Raw genomic sequence first — 27861 nt, 5'->3', positions numbered from 1 at the left:
ATCGCCCCCTGGCTACGTGTCTGCCTTGCTTTGGCGTCTCCATTTCAGACCAGTTCAAATTGAAAGGCTTTATTTTGTAGGTCTTGGTTCATACTGCGCAAAGTGGGAAACTATATCACAATTTATTTCATTAAAGTAATGAATCCATATTATGACTATTTTTATTGATATTGGGGTGTGGTAAGGAAAAATAATTCAGCGACTTTACATCAGACTAATCACTGCAAGCTTGGGAAATATATCGGGGAAAGGCTACCGCAACGACATCTAAATTTTTCTTGCTTTTCTGCTCATTTTGGAGTTTGAATAGTGTGCTAAGGTATGATATCCTCAACAATATTCAATTATAAACGGAAAAATGTAATATTCTCAACTTGTTTCGAATAATTTGAGTAAAAATCTGTCGGGAGTTTGTGAATGTTCTGTTTTCTTGCATGCAAGCCTCGAAAATTGTCCTCGGTGTGTGTGTGTGTTGTGTGTACATGTCATGGGATATGATGCGTGAGGACTCTGGTGCGTGCTCTGGTGCTAGTTTGTGCACGATGTCACGGGGGCCACACACTGGGCTAGCTAGATCGGGGTAATGCTAATGCCTGGGACATGGATGGGGCAAATCCAAACTAAGCAAGGCAGGCAGGCAGGCGCAGCCTCAGTTTGGAGGAGTTTTTAAAGACATTTTGATAAACTCTTTTTCACACATATTGTGAATGTAAGGTTGGGCTAGCCTCGCACAACGAATGTGTTTACGCAGTGGATTTTTTAGTTGTCGGTTAACGACACCGCTTCATAAAAATTAACGGGAATATTGTTACTAGCCGAAACTCATTCTGCTACTCACTAACTCACCAGGGCTGGTGACTGGCGTACCATTTTCAATTTTTATATTATTTTTTATATAAAAAGCACATAAAAAAGAGCAAAATCGCTTATCTCAGCCGGGAAAGTGGCTTCGCATGTCTCGTCTTAGTCTTACACAGAAATAAAAGGAAGGTCCGAGGTCGTTGGGGCCGCTAATAGAAACAATTTACAACCTTATTCAGTTTGTCGGTAACTAGGGTCCAAGTTAGATTCTAGATTCATTGTATACGCAATTCCCATGATTGTTTGATAAAATATAGACACCAATAAATTATGCAATAACTCAAAAAACATACTTTCTAGATTATTTTTGCTGACGACAATACTTTTTGGAAAACATTCAAAGCGATGGCAAATAAAAAAAGAAAGAAAATTCTTTGTGCCTTTGAACGAAGCCAGCAGGGCTACCGAACACAAATTGCGCAAGACTTGTGTGCAATTAATTTGCGTTCGCGATTGCCATCTTGGATTTGGCGGTTAATTAATACATGTGGGGTACTGCAAACCGGCTTCAAATCACCGATTTTGAGACGTTTACAAGAAAGGGCAAGTAGTTCACGACATGTCTAAAAAAAATAAAGATCTGTTATTCTGGGACCTGGGTTTTAGGGGCCCAAATTATTTGCACACATAAGTGGCCAATGACCAAACACGTCCAAGCACATCACACTATCATCTTCTGATTTATTATGAATAGCACCCCCTTCATATCCAAGGGGGGAGGACACGCCATAATATTTTTGAATGGAGGGAGGGCTCCATGTACAGTCTGATGGAATGAGTTCGATGAAGTTAGCAGACGCCTGTGTGGAAACAATTTATGGCCCTAAGACAACCCAGGATTACCTAGAACTCTTTTTTTACTTTGAGGATGAAGTTTTTAAACCCTTAATTGTTTTCTCGCATAGATGGTTACTCTCATAATAATGTTAGACTCCATTTGTTGCCCCCAAAATGCATGCAAACATTGTTGATGCTTTGAAAATCATTTTTACTTCAGGAATGCTACACCAGTTCTTTTAGGAACCGCAGGAAAAATTTGGCATTGTTGTTTGTCATGGAAAACACTTGCACGATCGTTGAACAGATAACCCAGACAATAAGCCCATTCACAGTTTTATAGCTTTTTAATATCAACTTTTCTTGAATGATACTTCCATTTTATGAGGGTTTAGTAACTCATGTTGTGTAAGGTATCCCAAAGTACATGTATGTACCATTCAGTGGTATTCAAATTCTAAGAAAGAAACACATGGCATGTACAAGGGGCCTTTAACACCAAGCTTTAATAGTAATCATATTAGAACTTGTTTTTATGATTGATTGCATTTAAGACTACAATGTACAATTAATCATACAATCAAGGATATAAACCTTTGTGTAATACAGAACCCAGGACAGGTGACTCAAAAAGTATGCAATGATTGTTCTATATTGTCTTTTACTATCCAAATCAGATTATTGTTGGATGGACTTGGCCCTGATAAAAAAATAACCAAATGAGGGCTCTAAATATTTCAAATATATTGTAAAATCAAATTGTGAAGGGGAAAATCAACAGATTGAGAAAGATAGTCACTACATTTAATTTTGGAAGATTAATCATACAGTTTGCCTCAAATGCACATACTGTACGGTGATCAAAGTGATAAACGCTTTGCATGTATACAAGAGATAAGCTCAAAGGTAACATGGCAATGTCAATTATAAACTTATCTGTGTATTTGATCTCATTCTTAGCTTTCATTTTAATTTGACATTCAGTAGGGTGGATTTTCCTTGAATTCATAACCTGCTTTTTATTTTGAGAACAAGCTTTCCAACCCCAAAAAATGATGGTGGATTGGAAAGCTTTTTAAAAACAAATAGTGGGTGGTTTTCGCTGACTGTCTGTTATAAGCTACTGAAATCCTTGCATACGATTGGCTTAGAGCAAAATAGTCAGCGAACATCACTGACTTTTTGTTTCATGAAATTTATTCTTCCGTAATTTCCAGGAGGCCTACTGTTATGAGCACTAGGCAGCGCCCTTCCATATAATGCTAAAGGTCTTCCCCTTGATTGTATTTAACATTGTAAATGCAGCATGAATCACCCCCAGTAAGATTTGCATGACAGAAATGACTAGATGAGCTGGTGAATAATTTTTGAAGTCTTGGTGATTAAATTTTTCTAGGTGGTCATAATTATGCCTGAAATTTCTCTGACTCAGCACTCACTTTTGAATATTAATAGAGTAAAAGGGAATAGGCTAATTTCATGTTTTTTATGGCCATTTAAAAAAAAAATTACCTCAAGTATTAAAATTCCAGAAAAAAATAACACGTTCACATTTGATTTTATTGTAATGTTTGCACTTAATTCAATATATTTTCTTTACACTTCTTTAGATGAGTTTTAGCATAGTCAAATAATATTGTTAACTGAGGGTTTAAAAAAAAAAGAAAAGCAAAATAAAATCTACATCTGTTTTTAATGTCATGCTTATTTTGCTGATTTCTCAGCAATATTATTTCTACCAGTATCAGTTGCCAATTTAGGAACAAACAATTGGGTCGTCATTTGTTTGGATTTGGTTCAAATTCATTTTGAGATAGTTGCCACAGCTGGCTAGTGGCTATTAATAGAAATTTCTGAATAAACGATGGCCAGATAATTACAGTCAAACTACAGAAATTGTATCTTAGACACATGTACACATCCTGACATTTTTTAAATGAAAATGAGAAAAATATCAGCCTCAGGTAGAAACAGGAAAAGACTGTGTTGATTTTTTTTCACCCCACGCCAAAGAAGGAAGAGTGTTGACCCTGAATTACTATAACTTTTTGACCCGAGTAACATCTGGTGCTGTTCTTTTCCCCATTCTGTAGCAATGACTTGCTGTTCCTGCATACTCTACTCTAGTCTAATCATAAATGTATGGCGAAGTCAATGTGAAATAGGGTATGCAGTCCCATGTAGTTTCAGGAACTTTGAAGGTTTTCCATTTCAGAAAATATATTGTTGTTTATTAATGGTGATTCGACAAGCTTGTGTCCTGTGCACCAGCTGCTGCAGAAATAGCTGCGATGGATAAAAAAAATAAACCTTTTACTGCTTCCAGAAAATTACATGGCAAAAGTTAATGGATTTTACAATGTTGGCCTATTAAAAAACAATGCTTATAGTGCTCTTCCTTTTTCTATTCTGTTTTTCTGACTTGGGGGCCCCGTTACACAATAACGATTAATCGCTAATTTGAAAGAGCAATTCCGATGGGTTCCTAGTCTACTGAGCAAAATGCGCATGCATACAAGGGTGATTTTGAAAGGCCATTTCATTTTAATCGCTAACCTTTGTGTTATGGGGCCTAGGTCTTTCTACATACATGTACATACATACAAGGTGGTTTCAAACCGCCTCGATCACAAGAATCCCCGTTAAATTACGAGAACATTTTTAGGCTAAAAAATACCCATTTATTATTCCTGCATTCAGACCGCCCCGAAACATACACTTCGGGATAAATTCCTGAAGTTAGGAGCATGCGCAGTATGGTCTAATAAGCAGGCAAGGCGCGAGATTCAAAATCACTAGCCCAGCAGCAACCCATGCACGGCGCCGCACCCAACGACACGCTGGGCTAAAAGTTCCCGTAATTTGCTTTCAGACCGCCAAAATACCTGCGACCTTGAAAAAATCCCTGCGAAAGTTCTCGTAATTTCGCCAAGTACCTACTATTTATCGGGTATTTTCTTTCGGGGATATTACGCGTAGTTTGCTTTCAGACCGCCAAAATACCTGGTATTTTCTGATCGGGGTAAATTTCCCGATCAGAGAATACCTGGAACTGGCGAACTTCGAGGCAGTCTGAAACCACCTACAGTCACTCTAATTTTGAAATCGTTGTAAATCCATCTGTGTTTCTCCATGGTATCTATATAGGTTTCATTCAGCACTCCAAGGCCGTTCCAGGATCTTAATTTTATAAGAATTCAATTTTACCATGTCCACTTGTCGACCCTAAATGCAAAATGTAAATACCCTACTGTAAACCACAAGGAATGCTTGTAGTTAGGAACTGAAAGTGCATCACTTAGAATTGGCATTGCATTGCAGAGGCAGATGAAGCAGCATTTGGCATTGAATTCCGAGACAGGCAATTAGGGAGAGGCCCGGTTCAATGCATACTGTAGTGTAGCATCCATCGTGGAATATAAACATAAACCAGCCCTATCGGAGGATAATGCAAGAGCTAATGGAAAACATCGGAGGCAATCAGTCCCCGTGTCCGCCGGCATTTCTCATTTCACCGTGGAGCATTTCTTGATTACCTATGTGAAAGTCAAATGGCCAGATGAAAATGAAAAATATAGCGGACCTCTCAAGCTCTCATGCTGCGTACATGCTGTAAAAGCTATGACTAGTTTTGGGTAGACTATTTTAGTAAATTACTGAGATGGGAGGTAGAGGAAAGTGCCCTGTGCAGGTGAGTTTATGTGACCTTCCTATACAAGGAAATGTGGATGGCATTTCTAATTTTGAGTTTCAAATGGCTAATTAGATCTGGGAATTGTTCATTCCCTTGTTGTTAGATCTACTTTTAATGCATACATGCAGTTGATTCTGCATTATAAAGTCGACTTCTCGTAGGCCGAATAATTGGCACACTCGAAGCATTTTTTTAGACCAGAATATGCAAAACATAAAGTATTTATCTTCTATAAAGTCGAATTTTGTCCAAGTCAGGTCAGAGTCCTATTAAACCTATTATATTTTGTATTATTTTCTTGGTATCATGTTATATTTCTGTTAATATTTTGATGTTTTTTTTTAATGGTCAACAAATTGAATTGATTGAGTCACCTGTATCTTGTATGTTTATTTTACAGTAATACAAAATGTGTAGAGATACATGTATCTCAATGCTGAAAATGTATAGTTTTCATATTTCGTGTTATGTACATCTAGACATATTGGAGATGTTTTTATTTTCAATGAATTTGAACATAAACCATGCAATCCATCAACATGTATCGTCGGCTGCCCTAAATGTACCAGTAACTCACATGTATAAATAAGCACTAAATGAATCAGATATTCTAAAAAATAAGTAATATCCGAGTAATGAGCAAAATAAGCATGGCGTGTTGTTATATGTAGTTGACAGGTCTTTTCAAGAGTGATAATACCAGTGCCCACATGTGCTTATCTGTGTTGTGGCTTTTTAGCATGCTCAGGTATTCATAACATTTGGAACAAGTTTATTTGAGATTGTCTAGATCTATATACATGTAATATACCGGCATCTGTTGGTATGTTAAACATAAATGATTTTTATGGCCTTTCTTTCAAAATGATTGCTTACTGCAATTTAATACTCTTATTTTAACTTAAAACTATCGTTTCAAACTTATGGATTTCAGTGTTTACAAGTGACTATACTTTATGCATTGCATTATGCCTATAGAATTACAGGTGTACATTTGTATTTCTATTTTGTTATTTCATCTACGCGTACAGTGTGTCATGTTCATAAGACAGAATGTCACTATTGCCCATCGAACAAATATTCAGTGGAAATGCATGGTGTTTTTTCTGCTCTTTCCTATTCCGTTGCCCTAGTCCATCATGTTTTTTTCCACAACAACATCCCTCCACTGCTTCCCCAAAATAGGCATTTTAAACCATTGCAGCGTGGATTTATTTGTGTGGGACGAATGCACATCTGGCCCCATGCAGGGAATAGGCTGAGAGAATAAATGGAGTGGAGTCAGACACTGGGTTCTAAATACACACCATTCATGCAGCATGCATTGATAACCCAGCCTCCGATATATACAGACACACAATGACACACACTTGGGCATAATACCATGCTGTTTTTTGCATGCTTAGTCTTCGGAAGTAATACCCTTTCATTTTAGCGTTGATTCATAAAAGCAGTCGACGGATATGAGGTTGGCAACGTACATGTAAGGGCAATTCCATATAATGATCTAACTTTTTGTACATCCGATCCCCATTTTTCTCAAGTCTTACTTCACCTTTATAAACTCACCAAGTCATGGTCCTTTGAGAACATTACAGACTGTCAAAAGAACAAGAAATCAGAGAAAGAAAATTTCATGAAGGTCCCACATATAGGGGGTCAGACGTACATAGGTTGGATATATAAAACAATATAGTACCAAAAAATCTAACCTTTGAGAGTGGAAATATTTGTCAAATCAATGTATATTTTTATTCAAAGAATAACACAGATTTAGAGTTGAATAATAATACACATAAATGATATACATGTAGGCCCTATTGTATTTCACTCTTTCTAAAAATTGCTCATAGCACAAGCAGATAGTACAAATCACATGGAGTGAATAACATCTTGATACCAAGTCAAAGTCATAGGTCATTTCAGGTCAGTGAACTAAGGCAGAGGTGTTGTGGCTCATTGGATAAGTCTCTGGACTTTGCCCCAGAAGGTCCAGGGTTCAAATCCCTGTTCAGCGCTTGCGGCCTTTGCAAGGCATTTATCTACATTTGCCACTCGCCAACCAGGTGTAACAAGTTGGCAATGGTCGGAAGAAATTCCTTGAATGCTTGGTCAGGGTGGCTGTACCAAAGCTGCCAAGGGTAATATTATGCAATAGAAATATTGTATTAAGCATGATACAAATAGAGTTTATAATATTGTTATCATAAAAAGAAATATTTTTGAAATTTTGTACATCTTTTGTTCGTATCTAATGTTATGAAGATGTATTGGCAGTTCAAGTAAAATTTCAGTATTAATACTATTAGATTTCAGGTCTAGGTTGAAGGTTTTCAGGTAAAAAAAAATAGAAAAAAAAAAATTATACCTCCTAATTTCAAAAGTAAATTATCAAGTCAATTCAATTTTATTTTCATTGAAGCTTTATACGTACATATGATAGTGATAAATAGAATTTGTGTAGTATTTTAGGTGTACATACAGGTATGTACGCCTACATTTTTTTAAATATTAAAAGGGTAATAGAAAAAACCAATATTTTATGTTAAATACAAAGTGATCATTGCTGCTATATTGAAATGTGTTCGGAAGGGATACTGTCATTGGCATTCCACTTGTTGCTATATTGAAATGTGTTTGCAAGGGATACTGTCATTGGCATTCCACTTGTTTGTGTTATGATAGAAACTTGTCTATTATGATAAGACTAATAGTTTCTATGCCATTTATACATTGGGGAAGTGGCCTTTCTATGAGGACATTGGCAATTTGATTGATGTTTGACTTGAACAATGAGTAGGCTTGTTTACATTCTGGCCTTATTGAGATAATTCAGGTGCTCATGTGTGAGATAAGATAACATTTTGCGTGAAACATTTCCCAGACAGAAAGATCATATTACTTCACTGTAATTATTCAAGTAGATGCTAGAAAAAAGAGCAAAATCTTCAAAAGTGGAAACCAATTTTTTTTTTTCAGAGTGTTTATTTTAAAGCCACTATGCAGTATTGGGGAAACTGCTCTTATTTGTAGATTCATAGTAATGTGAAACAATTTTTGAAAATGTATTTCATATACATCATAAATTCAGGATGAAAATTTTGTCAATCTTTTTTTTTTAATCGAGTCATAAAATATATGATGTTCAAACAAGTAATTACAAATAGGCCCACTTTGTAAAAGTCTGGGACCTATTGTTTTTTTACGTATAACTTCTGATAACGTATTGTAGAAATTTGGCCTACACTGTCAGGGAACTTGGTATTTTTAATAAGGCTCCCACTATTGATGTGTCCCTCAGAATTGTAATAAAGATGGATACTGCAGAACATTGTCCTGAATGGCTCCCCTCCTATTTGCACGGTTATTGTCTTCATGTACAAATCCGTTCAAGAATGTCATATTCCTGTAACAACATTTGATTAATCTTAGTTATTATCTTTTTGTCTACCACTTCATGTAGGTTCTTTGCCATCAGGCTGCATCTTTCATTCCATGATGTGCCCTTCTTGGTGGACAGCAACCTGCCTTCTAATGATGGTTGACGATTGACCCTCAAGAATGCTTGCATCAATCAGCCACGCAGGACGCATGTTGCATTAGCCCTGCCCCAGTCACCGTGATTAATGAAAGCCTGACTTCGGCTGGCTCTGGGTAGTAGAGCTCTGCAGCTCGCATAAATCAGTGCTGGAAAGAAAAACCCCCGGGAGAAAGAATTTCATCATCAAGGGGGATATTCGTCTCTGTCAGGGGTTTTTCATTTTGCTCGGAACAGTCGAGCAGTCAAGAAAGAATATGTAAAGCTGGCATCGTGAGGAACAAATCGCTTGTTGCCATGGATTAATGGAATTTACGTTTTTCGCCTTGCTCGGATATTGGCTACCATGTGTGGAATATGCGCTTCATCTAGTGACATATTGTGATTGGTAAGATCATACATGTATATTCACGTTTCTTTCAGTAATCAGATTTTGCCTGGTTATTACATGTGACAATATTTGCTTGAAGTCAATACCTTCCTTGCTCTCCATTTTATTTGAGATCTTTAGGGGAAAGATGGGATGGTACATGTACATGGGCCAACACGTATGCTCTGCTCAAACTATTGTGGGCATATCAATGTAGGCTGGTTGTTTTTATATACATTTTGATTCATGTGTGAATACATTCTGCAACATTTTGAATAGTGTACATATGGATGTAGTCCGATAGGCATGTACATGTATGTACATCATGTAGGCTATCATGTTTTTTGCAAATATTTGCATCTTTTGCTCATTTGTTATTTCCAAAATAATTTTGGTGCTCTTTTTGTAATCTGAAATAAACTGTACATGTAGGCCTATCAATTAAAAATAAATGTCACTTGAAATCTGCAAAAGAGCATGCTTCGATTCACGTCAAGTACAGTACGTCAATTCCAATGACTGCATTCATAAAGTATGCAAGCCTCTGCACTCCGGAAGTGTACCTTATTTGAAAAACTCGGGCATGAATGGTCTATTCTGGCTTTAATTATTTGGGTACAGTGCAGGCATACACGTATATACCCGCAGTAATTGTTGTATGATGCATGCATGTACACGGCTGCCACTACACGGCTGCCACAAAGGATGACAGGCAAGTACCATCATCGCTATTGAAGAAAATTTCATTTCCATGCATCCCTGCTCCACTCTGCTCCAATCTGGCCAAGGGCGTTCAGCCAGGGCAGAAATCAACAGGGAGAAAGCCTGGGTTGCTAGGATACTAATCCATGTGGTTTACTTTAATACTACAGAATACATATTGGAAGCATCCACTTCCAGGTGGACAATGGCTGATGGTGTAGTGCATGCAGTAGTTTCCTTCCAATGCATTGTGTTATAAATGGAAGATTGAATATGGTGCAATCTACACAGTATACAGTGTAGAATGACCCTGAAAATGCCAGATTGGCAAGAGCATTCCGACTGCAGATAGTACTGCCTTTAAAGGTCACCGGTCAAGTCCATCCAAACAAAAAGTTGATTTGATAAATAGTGGAAAATCAAACAAACGCTACAGTGTACACGGTACTTTAATTTGATCAAATTCAGATCTACATGTATGTAAAGTTATCAAGTAACTATTATTTGCACTAGACAATGATGGGTAGGCCTATGCAATGAGGGAACAGATGTTTGATGTCATACACTCACTCGTTTGTTTGTATTTCATTTTATGATAAAATGCAAAAGAAAAAGTGTGTGTATATTATCAGATCCTTGCATACTGACCTGGATGTAAAAGGTCTCTTATTAACTGTAACTGTGTACTACATCTATATAGACATGACCTTATTCTACATTTGAATTTGATTAAATTTTCAGTGCTGTGGTTGCCTGATGTTTCTCTATTCAAATACAATTCTTGTCGAGGTGAACTTGTACTTTCAAGCTGAAAAAAAAGGTTTATGGAAGAAATGTCAATTCTGTATACTGTAGGCCTATTTATTGTAATGTTCTGCAATGTCAAATTGAGGAATAAGTCTTGTTGGGGGGGGGGCTACATTTACAAAGCTTTTGTTATGCTTTTTGTCTGTATGTGGGCTCTGCATGATTGTAGACTGATAGTTTACAATTGAATGGACTTTGGGTTCAAGTCTGAATAGGTGTGCAGAATTGGGCCATGATGAATACCGTAGATAATTCTTTTATTTTCACTGCCTCTTTTTGCAACTGTACATGTATGTTTCATGTGCCTGCAACGTTTTATTTTTGCACAGTGACAACCTCACCACTTGTCCTTTCCTATCCAATGACTATCATGATAATAATGCTCAGTGGCCAATCAAATTCAAGGATAATGGGAGGTCCATGTGTACAATTATGAAGTCATTGTAATTATTAATGCATCTAAATCATGTTTGTTGATGAATAGTTCAGTTTGTAATCTTAACATGTACATGTACGCTGCAACAGGGCCCGCTATATGTACAGTAGGCCTATCGTGCAGAAGCAACACGGTACATTTTCACTCAGTGCTCTTCTCTCAATTTACATACAATGTTTATTTTCTCTCATATGAAAATGAAGCTTCCTGATGTCAGACGCACAGGGAAAGCATTACCATAGCACACACTATTCTTTTTAAAATCCACAATCGAGGTACAGAACTCACTATACTGTGGGGTGTCGTGTATATGTACATGTCCTGTATGTGGTGGATCCATATGCAATTCTCAGCTCAGGGGCACTGAAGCAGGCTGAGCTAGTGTGGGAAGAATGTGACCTGGCAGAATAAACATCGCGAATGTGGTCAGCTTAACTTCAATAGTCTTCTGTCCAGGCTCAAATATTTGTAGGACACACTACAGTCAATGGCACTGTGACAGAAAATAGTTGCAACTGAAAGTTGTTCAGTGTACATGTACATGTATGTGTAGGCCTGTATACAAGGTGCATACACAGTATACAAGTGCAGGGTTATTGGCAGTCTTGATTTTTTTTCCCCTATATGTATAATGATTTCACTCGCTTATTAGTCATGTACAATCAATCTACGCAATGGGATCCGATTCCACCAAACTCAATACCAGAAGGAGTATTGAGTCAATGTGTAGGGTATTCTGGTACCTGGCCAAATAGGGATAATGTCTGATGAAACAGCTGCAAAAGTAATCACGATCGTAAAAAAAAAATGTACTGCAGAAATCACATGAAATACATGAGAATGGTTTGGAAGGCAAAAAGCGACATGAAGGAGGGACTTTCAGTTGTTCTTTTCATTTGATGGTGAATAGAGAGGTGAATAATAACTCGGGCAATTTAATTTAATTTTTTTGGTTGATGGTGATCTACATGTACCGATTATAATGATCGTTTATAGTACATTATGGTAATAATAAATAAATTGCAAAGACACTTTTATAAAGTTTTATATAAAAGGGCAATGGCACATATTTTCCAACACAACCGCATCGGAGGGGGTGTGTGCGGTTGCCATGACGATTATCCGCCTTTTTCAGGATGGGCGCTCGTAAAAATAGTGCGGATTATTTTCGGAGTTTGTGAACGCAATTTTTATTGAAATATCCGCATTACTCTTAGGTGGCTAATTGGAGGATGGGTTTATGAAAGGGGTATAATGCAAGCAATGTACTCACTGACTTATTCCTTGCTGCACTTCCAAAGAAATATTGTGGACTATTTCTGAATTCATGAATGCAAATTTTATTTGCCGAGGGCCCGAGGGCCGAGACGTATTATTTCCTTGCTGCACATAGATGTAAAATATTACAAACATCCTTTTCATTGCTGAGCCTTATTTATATAAGTTCATGTAAGAAGGCTCAGCTGTCTCTTGACAGTTGATGCATTATGGTGTGGTGTAGAAATGGAGCACTGGAATGGAGATCATAAATTAGGTCAATGGAATATCTGGAGGACCATCAAGATCGTATCAAGCTCCTTGCAAATTGGGGCAAGCAATCCATTCCAAATGCATCTTCGTGTCAATTAAATGTGAACATTAGACAATACTTGTTTTGGCATTACATTTCAGGGAAGTCAGTAGTTCACGTGCACACGGCATTAGGCTCGTTTAGGGTTGTGAAATATATTAGCTTCGTACTTTGCAGTGGTTTTTAAACATATTTTTAAACATTTTTTTTTTAGTTCTTAAACATATTTAAAATGATATTTTCATTACTTTTGAAAATATCAAGCAACCACTGAGATAGCTTCAATTTCTGTTGTCGTCTTCTGGAGATAATGTTTAGAGATTCGATTACAAGTTTACAACTTCAACAAATTTTAGCCATTTTTTTTTAGATACATGTACATGTACATTGGCTACTTGTACATGTATGTGCATGTTGGGCCTGCACATGTTCCTTTTTTGATTTCCAAAAGGCCTTGTCCAAAACAGGCACCGCTGCATATGTATCACGGTGAAGAGATTTCCTGTTCAATTTATCTGTCTGTCTGAGTGCAATCAATCTGGAAATTGAAAAATGTGTTTTATTCCTCCTGTACAGTGTTTTACATTTGTGTATCCACCATATGTTCCACAGGTTTCCCCCCTTGTTTAAAATTAGAAACGGCATATTAAATGTATATTTAGGGCTTAGGCTACGGTGTAGATTTATGTACCGATACATATACATGTACATTTAGGCCGACATACTGCACATGGACATATTTGATTATTCTTTGAATTTGACAAGCTTTTTTTTATAAAGGACAAGTCCACCTTAATAGAAAGTTGATTTGAACAAAAAAGGGAAACTCCAACAAGCATAACACTGAAAATTTCATCAAAATCGGATGTAAAATAAGAAAATTATGATATTTTAAAATTTCGCTTACTTTCACAAAACAGTTATGTACATGTACATCCTGCTCAGTATGCAAATGAGGCAACTGATGGCATCATCCACTAACTTTTTCTTTTGTATTGAAATATGAAATATTCAAATTTTCTCCTCATTGTCATGTGAAATGAGTTTTATTCCTCCCTGAATCTGTGGAATTCCCATTGTTTTAACATTTTGTGGTTCAGTCAAGTTTGTCCTTATTGTCGTATTCGTAAAAAATTGAAATGTTTTATAATTCAAACAATAAAAAACAAAAGAAATAGTGAGTGAGGGACATCATCAACTATTTCGTTTGCCTGTCACTGATATTTTTTATAAAAAAATATAAGCGAAACTGAAAAATGTCTAACTTTCTGTATAGTTTACAATTACATCCGATTTTGATGAAATATTCAGTGTTATTCTTGTTGGATTTTTCTCTTTTTATTCAAGTATAAATGTACAGTATGTACATGTTGTTTATGCAGTCACTAGAAAATGTAACTGTTCATTATCACAGCACTTACCACTTACAAAACTTTCAAACTGTGAAGACTGAAAGTATGTTTGCACCATTAGTAGTGAACTTAATTTGTTGAAGGAATCTTTTTTTCAGATTTCAATTTTCATGGTACAATTTGTACTTGTAGGCCCTACATGTATACTGTATGTATACATGTGCAATGATGCTAAAAAGTTTAATAGTGAACCCCGCCAGGAAATGAACATATTTCAAGTGTACAAGTTCTGCCATGTTTTAGATTATGTATTTAAAGGCCTAGTTCACCCCAGAAAATTGTTGATTTGAATCGATAGAGAAAAATCAAACAAACATAACGCTGCAAATTTCATCGAAGTCGGATGTAAAATAAGAAAATTATGACATTTTAAAGTTTCGCTTATTTTTCACAAAACAGTTAAATGCACAACTCAGCAATACGCAAATGAGAGACTCGATGATGTCCATCACTCACTATTTCTTTTGTTTTTTATTGTTTGAATTATACATTATTTCAATTTTTACAGATTTGACAATAAGGACCAACTTAACTTAACCATAAACTGTTAAAATAATGGTAATTCCACATGTTCAGGGAGAAATAAAACTTTGTTTCACTTGACAAGGAGGAGAAAATGAGAAATTTTCATATATCATATAATAAAATACAAAAGAATCAGTGAGTGAGTGACGTCATCCGTCTGCCAATTTGCATACCGACCAGGATGTGCATATAACTGTTTCGTGAAATTAAGCGAAACTTTAAAATGTCATAACTTTCTTATTTTACACCCGATTTTGATGAAATTTTCAGTGTTTTGCTTGTTGGATTTTTCTCCTTTTATTCAAATCAATTTTTCGTTGGGGTGGACTTGTCCTTTAATTGTGAAGTCAGGTGATAAAATATTACAAAAAGTTTATTCCTCTGGGCTGACCGAAATTTGTAGTGTTGTTGTCTTCATTTAATACTTGGCATGGAGGAATGCATTTTCTGGTGGGGTTCACTATAAACTTTCTAGCACCACTGTACACGGATATATTTTTTGGTATACACATGGACATTTGTCATTTGGGGAATTAATTGAACATACAGTACAGTCAACGTACATGTACATGTATCCTCTACGTAATTATGTAGCCTACTTGTACACAATTTTCTTCATTTCTTTTATTCCGAGAATATGTGCATGTAGTGTTCACATTGATTTGTCATGCAAGCCAATTTATTACAGTCTTCTATTTTGATATAGAGCGGAATGAGAGGTCATATTAAAGTACTTGTGGATTGATATCAGATCTGACAGTGATGCTACATGTAGATTGAGGATTCACTCACAGGGTTAATGCTCGGGTCATTCTGAGCTGAGGCAAACATGTACGTGTGCTTCCCATATTTGTTGCACAAATTATGGAAAGCACACGTACATGTATGCCAATCTTAAACTCGAATACACAAAAATACCGAATTATAATGCACTTTACATACACTGTAGATTTATTTCTAGATTTGGATTTTGATAAAATACCACAGCATTACATGTATGCAGGACCTACATGTACATGTACATGTACAGTATGTATATCTTGTAAATGCACTGGGTTATGAGAGGGTGCAGCTGAATTTACTGTAGATGTACAATGTAGGTTGCTTCTTCGATCTTGGCAGCTAGAGAGAGTTCTATTGATGAGTGTTCATGTGATATTCTGCCCTCCCCATTTCCATACCGTTCTCCTCCCCTTTCCTCCCCCTCTCATTTCCATCCCTCCCCTTCCCTCTCATTTCCATCCCTCCCCTTCCCTCTCCCCAATTCCATCCCCTTCTCTTCCCTAAGTACTCTCCCCATTTCCATCCCCTCCCCTCTTCCCTCTCCTCATTTCCATCCTCTCCCCTCTCGTCACCATTTCCATCCCCCTCCCCTCTCCATCCCCTCACCTCTCGTCCCCTTTCCATCCCCTCCCCTCTCCTCATTTTCATCCACCCCCTTTCCTCTCCCCATTTCCATCCCCTTCTCTTCCCCTCTCTTCCCTCTCCATCTCCTCCACCCCACCCCCTCTCCACCCCACCCCTTCTCCATCCCACCCCTTCTCCCTCCTTCCTCCCCTTCTACCCCTTACCACCATGCAATGACCAATGGAATCCTCTCATAATGATTGGGATACCCGGTGTTGCTATATATGCGTTCAGACTAAACACACACATCAGTCATCACGATTTCATCCCATGTTGCTGATCCTTTCAGCTCTCTAGCCTTTCCCTCAGACTAAATAAGGATTTTTATCTTAATTCCTTCAGAAAAATGATCTACATGTACATGTAGTTCTAAATGAATGTAAAAAATTTACTCAATACATGTACTAGTCAAAATTATGAAGTTATGTACATGTACATGTATTCTTGAATCATGAAAATTGTCTTTAGTTTCAAATAAATGTTAGTAATGCTCGTTCAAATATAAATTTGGAAAGAAAACAGTTTTCAAAAGCATTGACTCAAGGCTATAATTTGGGATCATCGCATAATGCATTTGCCCTTTCCCTATACACATCACAGGCATATATTTTGCCAGCACACAGCATATGTACCGAGATATGAATATATTACAATAGATGAAGATGGTTTCACTCATTTATTCCGTGTATTGGTGAGTGGAATTAGTTTGAGGGATTTATACCACCTTGTTTCGTCTTATTTTGTCTTTTGTCTGAACAAGGGACTGCATCATATTTATCAGGAATGTACTATTTTGATTTGTGTCTGGGTCATACTCCCCTGTTGAAGGATTGCATATGTCCAGATTGCATATCTCTGATTTTTCACAGACCAGCCGCCCGTTTCATAAAGGACTTACAACTGTTGTAACTTTGCCCTTATGGCAACTACCATGGTAACAGGGCTCATCAGCCAATCAGAATCAAGGTTACCATGGTAGTTGCCATAATGGCAAAGTTACAATAGTTGCAAGGCTTTTATGAAACGTATATATGTATATGATATGACTAAAAGAATAAACACAAAAACTATTTGATGATTCTTCTAAGGAACATTAAAATAATTACGGGTCCTTCAAGGAGTACTAGACATACATGTACATGATTTATCTTTAAAAGAAATTCATTACAAAGGAATGTAAGCAATTATAACTACACCAGTACCATTTCATGCAGACACGTAAAAGACTCATAATATGCTCTTTTTCTTGTGTCTCATTTCTCACAGGCTTGGAGACTACTGAATGTTAAACAGAAGTCATGGAGCAGCAGAACCAGTACTTCTATAACCACAACCAAGGGCCTTCAACCTGCATGCCACCTCAACAGCAGCAGCAGCAACAGCAAGATCCGTCTTACCCTGTCAACAATATGGACCAGTCCAAGATGGGTCCTATGATGAGGGCCCTTACTGAAGACTTCGATATACCTGGTCAGAACTCGGCCAGTAGTTACCCTCAGCAAGGGGTAACCAACATGCCACCGTCTGGGGACCAGCAAAGAGCACCGTCCAACAATTTTGGTCCAGCTTCACAGACATTGTCTGGTTATGCCAGCCAGTATTCCTCAGGGCCAAGTTCACACAACTACTTTCCACACGGACATTCTCCGTCTCCTTTAAACAGTGGGTTTTCTCCCCCAGGAGCGAACTATCCTTCCTCGGGTGGAATGTCCAGTCCTTACCAGAGGCAGATGCCAGCGACAAGCCCTTTGGGAAGTCCCAATGGGCATGGACACCCATATCCAAGATCTGCTAGTGCTGGTCCAACAATTCCTTCTCCCATCATGATGCATGGACCTGGAATGTATCCTCACAACCAGACATCTCCAGGGAATCGGTCAACACCATTTGGCTTCCCTACATCACCTACGTCTCCACATAATCACCTTAATCACGCCTCTCCACCTCTAGCTTCTCCAAACAGTATGCGTCCTGTAGGAACCCTACATAGTCCTAAAAGTCTACCAGCTAGTTCCCCTGTCCCGTTTGTTTCTCAGATGTCACCTACAGCTTCCCGTGCTCAAAGCGTTCCTACTCTTCCTGGAAATTCTGTTGATCACTTGCCTCCAATGTCCCATGGCAGGTCCAAATCCCCTGCATCTGCTGGCATTCACCGTCCATATCCGCAACCATCCGGTCAGCAGCAGTTATACCCACTGCCTTCTCCTAAGGTTCGACCTGTTGACCAGACCGACAGTAGAGGACAATATGTAGAACTTGTACATACAAAGCCTGGAGATCAGAGGCCAAATAGTGAAAGAGCCCGTAATCACAGTGGACCGAGAAAGATGTCTGACCCTGGGCACTTGCCTCGATTAGAGGAAATGGTTGCAGTTCTAAGTGATTCAAAGGTCAAGGAGACATTAGATGAAATCGTTTCAGATAAGAATCTTCCTGTTATTGAGAACGGTTCACCTGGAGAATCGGTTAAATCTGATTCCTCAAATCAAAATACAGAAGGTACAAAGACAAACAGAACTCCTGTAAATAATGGAATTTGTGACAACATTAAACATGAAACAAAAGGAGGACTTTCCAATGGATTGCCAGATTCAGGGAACAAAAATGTTGATGAAGTAAACTCACAAAGTGACTTATTAAGTGAAAAAGACCTTGAGACTGTAACTCCTCTAAAAAAGGTAACTAAAACGTACTGTGGGAAGGTCAATGCCAAGTCAAATGGAAGAAACGGTATCACAAAACAAGAGAGTGTAGAGTCTACCAACAGTAACTGTGATGTAAATGAATCCCCATTCAAACCACCTTTGTCCAAGCAGTCGCAACCTCAGAACTCTTGTCAAACCAAAGAAACAAACTTATGTAAAGAAGAGACTGTCAAAGGGAAAGAGGAATCCACAAGTAAGTCATTACCAGAAACTAAGTGCCAAAGTGAACCCCTATCCAAGCATTCCCCAGTCAGTGAACCAAATAAAGATATAGCTTCCACTTCCTCACGGAATACTGATCTTGATAAACAAGTCCCAAAGACACCACCTTCACTTGAAAAGGATCCTATGACCACTCCTACAAGTAAGAGGAAGAGCCCTGAGGGCAGTGGAAACAGTTCTGGGAATGATTCTCTTCCTTTGAAGAAGAGAAGAGGAAGACCTCCAGGTAGTAAGAATAAACAAGAAGGGGATGACGTGAAACCCAAGAGGAAATACACAAGAAAAAAGAAGCTATCAATGGATGGTGGAGAAGAGGAGGATCCAAATAAAGCTAAGCAATCTAAAACTGTTACTCCCGTGAAAGGGAAGTCAGAGGCCAGTGCGCCAGTTGTTCGGGGGCCTTTCCTTAGAGTTGAAGGTTCTAGCGTTGAGAGTATGGTATCAAGCAAATTAATTAATTCACAAGATGCTGAAGAGGAGATTGTCAAAGGTGGAAAGAAGAAGCAGAAGGTGGTGAAGCACACCAAGAGACACAATGTTGTTGTTGCTGGACATGTTGGACAGGCCGCTGTCCTTTCTTCGGAGTGCCCAGTTCCCACAGGGTTATGGGTATGTACACTATGTGGAAATCCTCCAAACTTTGGTATACTTGGCGACCTGTATGGACCATACTATCCACCAGGATGTGATGTCCCTTCCTCAAAGAAGGACAGTACATCAAAGAATGACAAACACAGAGGAAGTGACTCATGGGAATCGCGTCGTGGCTCCAAAGGTGGAAGGCAAAGCGCAGGAACATCAAGGAAAGGGTCGGTCCAGGAGAGCAGAAGTCAGAGGGGGAAGTCGTTGATGGCAAAGCAGGCTGATTTCTCAAAGACTCGTAAATGGCGGCAGATCAAAACGTACATGGAGGACATGTCCTTAACGACGGGTAGGAAATCGTTGAAGAGGAGAAAAAGTGAAAGTGAAAGTGACTTTGTGGAGCTTTGGGTCCATGAAGAATGCGCTGTCTGGTCACAAGGTGTCATATTTCTCCAAGGTACTCTTTTTGGCATTCACGAAGCATCCAAAGAAGCGGAAAACAAGGTATAGTTGTTTATTATAGATTTCGCAAAATAAAATTAACTGTATCTGTATCTTTTCTGTACGGGTATTAAAGTCATAGTCCTGTCTTCCACCACCGTTTTTTAGTTGACTCCTATAGTTGTATGCGCCATGTTTATTTATTAGGAGGATGTTTATGGTTTGATATGATGGACCTTTATGTTTGTGAAGGATATAGGAATACCGAAGTGTCCCTTCTGCTTGGTTCTTGCTGCTTTTATCTTGAAAATTAGTGGAGGAAAACAATATTCTTTCTTGGGTTGGTAGCTGTCCTCCAAAAGGCTCTGGAATAGTAAGGAGAGATACACACTTTTAAAATGAAATTGAAGATCTTCTTTGTAAAGCAAGACGTAGATGTAGTGAAGTTGTAAAGCTTTCCTGTTTACACCGACAAATTTCTTCCAATGAGCAAGCCATACTTGTTGATTAATGCATGCTAGTATTTGAACTGTTCAATTATTTTTTTGTAAACAACATCTAATAACATTCAGGATCCTCATTCTTATTTTATCAATTCACTTTTAAAACTCCACATATTTCTAAAATGTCAAATTAGCATGAATGTACTAGAATTCTAGAATCACATTCTATCGTTTACAGAAATGCAGCCTGTGTCGAGATTCGGGGGCATCTATAGGTTGCATGTATAAAGGATGCAAGCAAGTCTACCACTATCTGTGTGCTGTGGAAGCTGGTAAGAGACTGTAACAATCTCTACACTTTATATGTAGGCCTGTTTTCTGAACTCTAGTTTAATTCAAACTGTGGTCGCAGTTGTGGTTTGCATATGGATAGCCAATTATAACACAAATCTCCAATGGTACAGGTTCAATTTATCATCTAATACCACTTTCAGTTTAAGTCGTTGGTCCAGACCAGCTCCGGGCTAAGTGCTATTTTGACGCTGCTATTAGCAGCACCAGACCAGCTCCATCCCTTATTTCGCCCGAGTAGTTGAATGGGGTATCGTTGTAAAAGTAGCGCCGCTCTGCTATGTAGTTACTGAACGCTTGTGGTGCAGACTATTTTAGTGCAAGCCTGGTGCAGACTGAAAACGGTATTGGTTGCTGCTTAAATCATTCATCTGGGAATGATAAGCAGAATAGTTTTCTTCACCATTATGGCACAATATAAGAGCATAGTGAACTATTAAAGAAACATATACAATGTAAACACAGTGTAGTGAACATAAGAAACAATATAAACACAATGTAGTGAACATAAGAAACATACAATGTAAACACAATGTAGTGAACATAAGAAACATACAATGTAAACACAATGTAGTGAACATAAGAAACATACAATATAAACACAATGTAGTGAACATAAGAAACATACAATGTAATCACAATGTAGTGAACATAAGGAACATACAATGTAAAACAGAACATTTACATTTTTGGCTTCCCATAATTTTACTTTAGCACAGCACAGTTTGGACCATGGTCTAAGTTAAATTGGACTCTGGAATAAAGATTATGTATGTTTTTCTTTAAAGATAAATACCAGTTCTGGTAACGATCTCAAAATGAGTTCGAACACAATCCAATAAAATGACCACCTAAGTGTTTATGTATAAGTAAAAATATATTTGCAAAATGGCTGTGGAAGAAAAGTGTATTGCTGAGAAATGAGAAAAATAAGAATGCAATTCCATGTGCTTGTCGGGTATTTTTCTATATTAATACACTGTCCCACATGTGCTTTTTTGTGTTATTGATCATCAGATTTGTAAGTTTTCAGCTAAGATTTCATGAGTTGATTTCAATGTACCAGATCTAGAGGGGATTCACACGCTCGCATTTTGCGTCATTCGAATGATCTTTCCAGAATGATGGAGCCAAACAGCCGTGTTAATGCTTTGACCTCCAAAACGTAATTATGGGGGCAGAGCTTACGGTGACCTTTCAACCACTTCCGCAGAAAAACCCGCTATTTTCTGCTCTGTTGGCAAATTTTAGCGATGCACGGGTGATTGACGGGGTACCAAAACAAAGCCACACCTCTTATCGGTGCGAAACGTAAAGCCGCAGAATTCCCGAATCTTCATTAGCCGTGTGAACGGAAGATGATTCCAGCGTCATTACAATTCGGCATGGCAATTAAGCATTCAAATGACGCAAAATGCGAGCGTGTGAAACCCCTCCTAGATCTATGATAATTAACCTTTAATTTAAAGCTTTCTCAGAAAATAATTGTTTGCTGCAATTACTTTCTTTTACCTTTAAGTGTATGCATTAGTGCACCTATTCACTTAACTAACTCAGGATGGTTATAGAAATAAGATTTAAAAAATGACAGACTAGCTGAATCAAACTTCAAATTTATAAAGTAATACAAAATGAGCATGAATAGCTCTGCAGCATATGATTAATATGAGTTTTTTTTATTTTTAAAGCTTGATCATAAAAAGCAAACTCTGACTCCCTATGTTTGATACAGTGTATTCAATATGAAATATTTTTGCTATGTCTCCCTGTTTTCTTTACTATGCCGACATGAAATTTTAACATCGGCAAACAATTCATATGTTTCCTTTCTCTTGTGTTTCAGAGTGTCAGCTTCATCAAGATAACTACTCCATGACCTGTCCCAAACACAAGGTAATACTTCTCTCTCGTTTCTCTGGTCTTGGATGAAATATTGTTGATTAATAGCACAAAAATTAAATATTGCAGCATAGACTATTCTCAATTCTTTTAATCATTACCCCTTTTTTGAGGTAGATTGTTTTCTTTCAGAATTTGAACACTTGAAATATATCTTCTCTCTAATATTTGCTAGTAGTGAGATCACATTTTAGAAATATTTAACTTCAGTTTTTGCCAATGTGGAGGTATAAATGAAATTGCATTGTTTATTTTGACTAGTACTGTGATTGTCAATTTTGAGCATGGAGTGGATTTTGAAATCGCTATGATGCTATGTTTTATAGTGTGCTGAGAGTGGGTGCCCCAATACAATAGAAAGGCCGCAACATTTCGGTATAGCTGGTGATTAAATGAAAAAGATATGTTGGTGAAATGAAAATCCTCTATCACCAAGTAGCAACTTTTCTACTACTCTATGCTGCTATAACCCTAAAAGATATGATGATGTCATCTGTGTGGATCTACATAGCTTCATACATACCGCTCTAAAATTAGAAAAAACAAAACAAGCTAATGTACACACAGGAATTCAATGAACATGCCTTTATGCAATTTCAATCTTATTGAAAGCCGTACTCACTTGCACAAGTAAAATTTTGTTCCTTGAATTGGAATTGCATGCTTCCAGTGTGAAAGGAACATTCCATGAAAAAAATAATTAATTTGTTATAAGCTACTGAAATCTTAACATCTAATTGACTTAAATTTGTCAATTACCATGTTTACACGTGAACCAAAAGCCGATGCAGAATCGGCTTTTGGTTTATCTTGCACCGCGTTTACACGCTGTCACTTGCGGTGCAGATTCGGCTCCCTTGGCAAAAACCTGAAATGATCCGCGCGCCAACAATATATGTCGTAATAAAGACAGCGTTGGATCCATGCGCTTACAAGTACGTCATAATGGTAAAGTAAATGAAATGCGTGCCAATTGCCGATTCTGCATCGGCTCGCGGTTCTGATCCTACATTGTACTACTTTTGGTGGTGCAAAATTGCCGGTTCTGAGAGCCGATGCAAGTTAATCGCGTTTACACGCAACAAAAAAGCCGATTCTGCATCGGCTTGAGGTTCTGAACCGCGAGCCGATGCAGCGTGTAAACACGGTAAATGAAACTCACTATATGTTTCGTGGGTGGAACATTCCCCAATATCTCTGTTACATTTTTCACGTGTATCTCATCAAATATAAACTCATTTCATCTTCAAACATAATATTCTTCCCAGCGTAGCCTGAAATGATTTATGGTTTGTTTACGACCTCCCGATATTGGATCCAACATGGAGTTGTGTTAATATTTAATGTCAAATTAGAAATGCTGGATACCACTGTGTATGAATCCCAATTGTGTCATCCATTTTAATGGCATTGTCTGCTCAGCTCATCTTGGGATGTTTTTGTACATCTTTTGAGAGCCAGAAGGGTTTAAGTCCAGTGGTGGTAACTGTTATTATATAAAAATTAAACGGAGGTTTAACTCCAGATTAAACAGGAATTTTATTCCGCTCTTCTATGGAAGGCTGCGTTTCATCTTCATCCATATTTATGACAAAGAAAAAAAAGGGCCGTAAACTTTATGTTTACTTTTCTATAGGGCATATTTCTATATATACAGTATACAGCATATATAGAAATGAATAAAAAAACGCACAATCTTTTTTGCAAGGCCAATTAAAGTGATTGGCTAACATTGATTTGACTTTAAAAAATCTGAGCTAGAAGGTTACACTTGTCACCTGTTTCTGTGATATGTTACAAAAATGAAGCCCAGAAAAAAATCGCGTTCGAAAATAATTATTTAGTGCTTCAAAAATTGTAATATAAAGTGACCGAAAACACCATCTTAATTTCATCCCATACACTTATGTGTACTATTTAGGCGTCTATAAGACGCCTATTTACAAAATCGGGGTTTGCCTTGTAGTTTTAGCTTTTCATTCTCAATAATGGTTGTTTTCAGGGTTTATTAGTTCTAATACATGCACTTGTACACATGTTTCATCTTGGTTTGAGAATTTTTTAAATCGGCTGCTCACAAAGTTAAACAATACCTTTAAGGGGGCACCCATGCCCTTTCCTTTCAATGGCCTTGGACCACATTGTACATGTAATCTAAGCCCTCAGACAATCACAAAGATTTCATTAATATTCATTATTTACTCAAATCCTGTCCTCATTTTGCAATGCTATTGATTTTTCAGATAGCTTTTAGTGGCGTGACATTATTTGCACTTGGTTATAAATAAAGATGACAACCGGGCCGGCACTCCATAAAGGTGGTCTATAAAGTTACCCCTATGTTGTTATGAGAATGACGCCCCTCGTTGTGGATTGCAGAATATCAAACAGAATTCCCTAATATGCCCATTCCAGTAGTTGAATCCTGAAAGTCAATTTGCCTTTGATTTTTGGAGTTGTGTTTGATATCGTTCCGTGCAAGTCTTGCGGGTGATTGCCCTCAACTCACCCGCATCGAAGTTATGAGCATGTTCAAAACTTTTTTGCGTGCAAATCAGACTTGCGTGTGCCTCTGCGGTCAACTGTGTGCGAAATTCTATCAATGCGGATGACATGCGGGCAACTTGGCGGGTAGCAAGAATAGTCATCCGCAAGGCTTGCGCGGAACGATGTGACAGACCTTTAGATGTATATTGTATCATCTTGACTCTCGTCATAACGTTCGTCTATTCACAATTCTTTCATACACAATGGTGCAGACCTGCCAACCTTCTACAACAAAAAAAAAATTTTCATAGAAGGAAAAAAAAAAGGGTATTTTTTGACAAAAAAGAATATTTTTAAAAATTTGTCTCAACGTTATAATCACCAGCCTGTCATAGTGATATCAGTGAAAAAACATGTGCAATGACTCTACTTGAAAACTTGATAATTCACTATTTTAAACATGTGCTCGTGGGCAAGAATTTTTGACAAAAAAGAATATTTTAAAAATTTGTCTCAACATTATAATCACCAGCCTGTCATAGTGATATCAGTGAAAAAACATGTGCAATGACTCTACTTGAAAACTTGATAATTCACTATTTTAAACATGTGCTCGTAGGCAAGAATTTACTTGTTCTTTTCATGCAACAAGTTACTGGCCCAACATTGATTTTTACCGGTCTGGAACTGTTGTATGTACAATACATACTCCATCATCAGAAATTTTTAAAAAAGTAACAAATCGTACAAAAAAGTATTGGTGTATTCATAGCAAAGAAGAGGAACAAACTATACTCTAAAAAGGGAATGGTTGGCATGTCTGGTGGTGGATCGATTTTGAGTTGATGAGAGCCTGGCCATGTAACATAAAACTTAGTGATCAATCTTTGGGCTGATTTCTGTGTTGATTGTATTGATGACTGTGTATGATCAATCATAACAAATCAGCCTTACAATCAATTGCTTTGTTCTATGTTACATGGCGCAGTTTTGAAAGGGTGGGGGTAGCACCAAGATCAACCAAAACATTATTATCAAAGGAAATGAGGACGGTGGAGGGATTAACCACAGCGTTTGTATTAAACATAGACTGAATTGAATGGAATTTGAATAGTATGTAGTATGGTTTTTGCTGAAAATGCAGAGGCCCATGGAACGGGGGGGGGGGGGGGGGGGGGGGGAGTTTAGAATTCCCCACATTTTCAATAAATGTGTACAAGACGTAAAAATTACTATTTACTTGAGATTTTTTACATGGTCATCCCCCCCCCCCCCCACTTTTAAAACCGTTCCCTGGTCCCTGGAACACACATGTATATATGAACTGAACAATCTGAAAGTAATTTACTTATCAATCAAAGTACACATATTGAATGGTAAGTTTATATATTTTCCAATTGTAAATAACTCTTTAATATGACCTGTAGAAACTTCACATGAAAGTGAAAAAAGAAAGAGAATAATTGGAATTATGATAAGCTTCAACTGATAGACAGTCTTGAAAAAAAATGAATAAATAAATCGTGAAGAGGAAACAGTAGTCAATCTCGAGATGACTTGTAGTAATGTTTTGACTCGTGCTGATGTGACAACTGTAAAGGCAAAATAGTGATTCATTATCATTTTAATGCATATATAATGTACTCCAATGCTCAGATTGTTTCATACAGCCTTTAGAAACCATAATTTATTTTTAGGAGACAAAGGATATGGGGTACCGATACTATCTTCATTAGAGCTTTTTTTTTTATTATTATCTACAGTTATAAAAGTACTGTGCACACTATTAATGTGGCATAATATCAGCTTGATAATAATGATAATAATACAGATTTCTATAGTGCTTAAATTTTTTTCCAGAGGATACAAAATGCAACCGTCATTACCCTGGCTTACTCCCGAGCTGCCGCTTCATCAGCAGCATGCATTGCATTCGATGAATTAATCCTGCCAGTTACACATTCACCATTTTAACCCATGTTTCCATGCATTTCAATTTTCTGCTGCAAGATATATTCAATATTGGACCCTTTGTCAAAAGTTTGTGCCATCTCTTTTTGCAGGAATCCCACTCACAATAAAGGCTCACTGGCGTACCTAGGATATTCCAGAAGGGGGGCAAATTTTTCGTCCGCGAAAAAATTTGACAAGCCCCCCAAAAAAAGGTCAACCACAAATAAAGGAATTCTTACCAGGAAAATAAAAAGGTCTTCAACCACAAATAAAGGAATTCTTACCAGAAAAAAATTTGACAAGCAAAAAAAAAAAAAAAAAGTTCTTCAGGTTCAAAAGAGGGGGTACACGTCTTTTTTTATTGCATTTTTACATTACAAATTATTAATTTGGCTTCTCAAAAGGGGGGGCACGTCCCCTGTATCAGTTGTGACTCGTCAGGGGGGGGCAGGGATACGTCCCCTGCATGAGTTGTGACTCGTCAGGGGGGGGGGGCAGTTTGCCCACCCCTTAGGTACGTACATGTAAGTGTAAAGGCTCTATGGCCCGAATTCACACAGGTGGTTTTGAAAACCATCGGATGAACCAAAGGTTTATGTAGATCCTGTATGAATTTTGCCTATTTACCGCATATATTAAAAAATGTCCAATGCTGATGCGTGCTTTTGTAACAGTGCGC

General features: G+C 37.6%; 1 protein-coding gene across 1 annotated transcript in view; it reads left to right on the top strand.

The window, feature by feature from the left end:
• The first annotated feature begins 208 nt into the window (after nt 1–208).
• The window catches only part of LOC129269001 (transcription factor 20-like), a 30227-nt gene continuing 2574 nt past the window's right edge, over nt 209–27861 (top strand). The window contains exons 1-5 of the mRNA XM_054906453.2: nt 209–319; nt 8796–9258; nt 17366–20112; nt 20731–20824; nt 22687–22736. Of these exons, the coding sequence (XP_054762428.2) occupies nt 17398–20112; nt 20731–20824; nt 22687–22736 (2859 nt within the window). The 5' untranslated portion in view covers nt 209–319; nt 8796–9258; nt 17366–17397. The remainder of the gene's footprint in view (nt 320–8795; nt 9259–17365; nt 20113–20730; nt 20825–22686; nt 22737–27861) is intronic.

Source organism: Lytechinus pictus, chromosome 10, assembly GCF_037042905.1.
Source record: "Lytechinus pictus isolate F3 Inbred chromosome 10, Lp3.0, whole genome shotgun sequence".
Classification (NCBI taxonomy): Eukaryota; Metazoa; Echinodermata; class Echinoidea; order Temnopleuroida; family Toxopneustidae; genus Lytechinus; species Lytechinus pictus.
The sequence above is the reverse complement of the archived record's forward strand: the minus strand, read 5'-3'. Positions and strand labels throughout refer to the sequence as shown.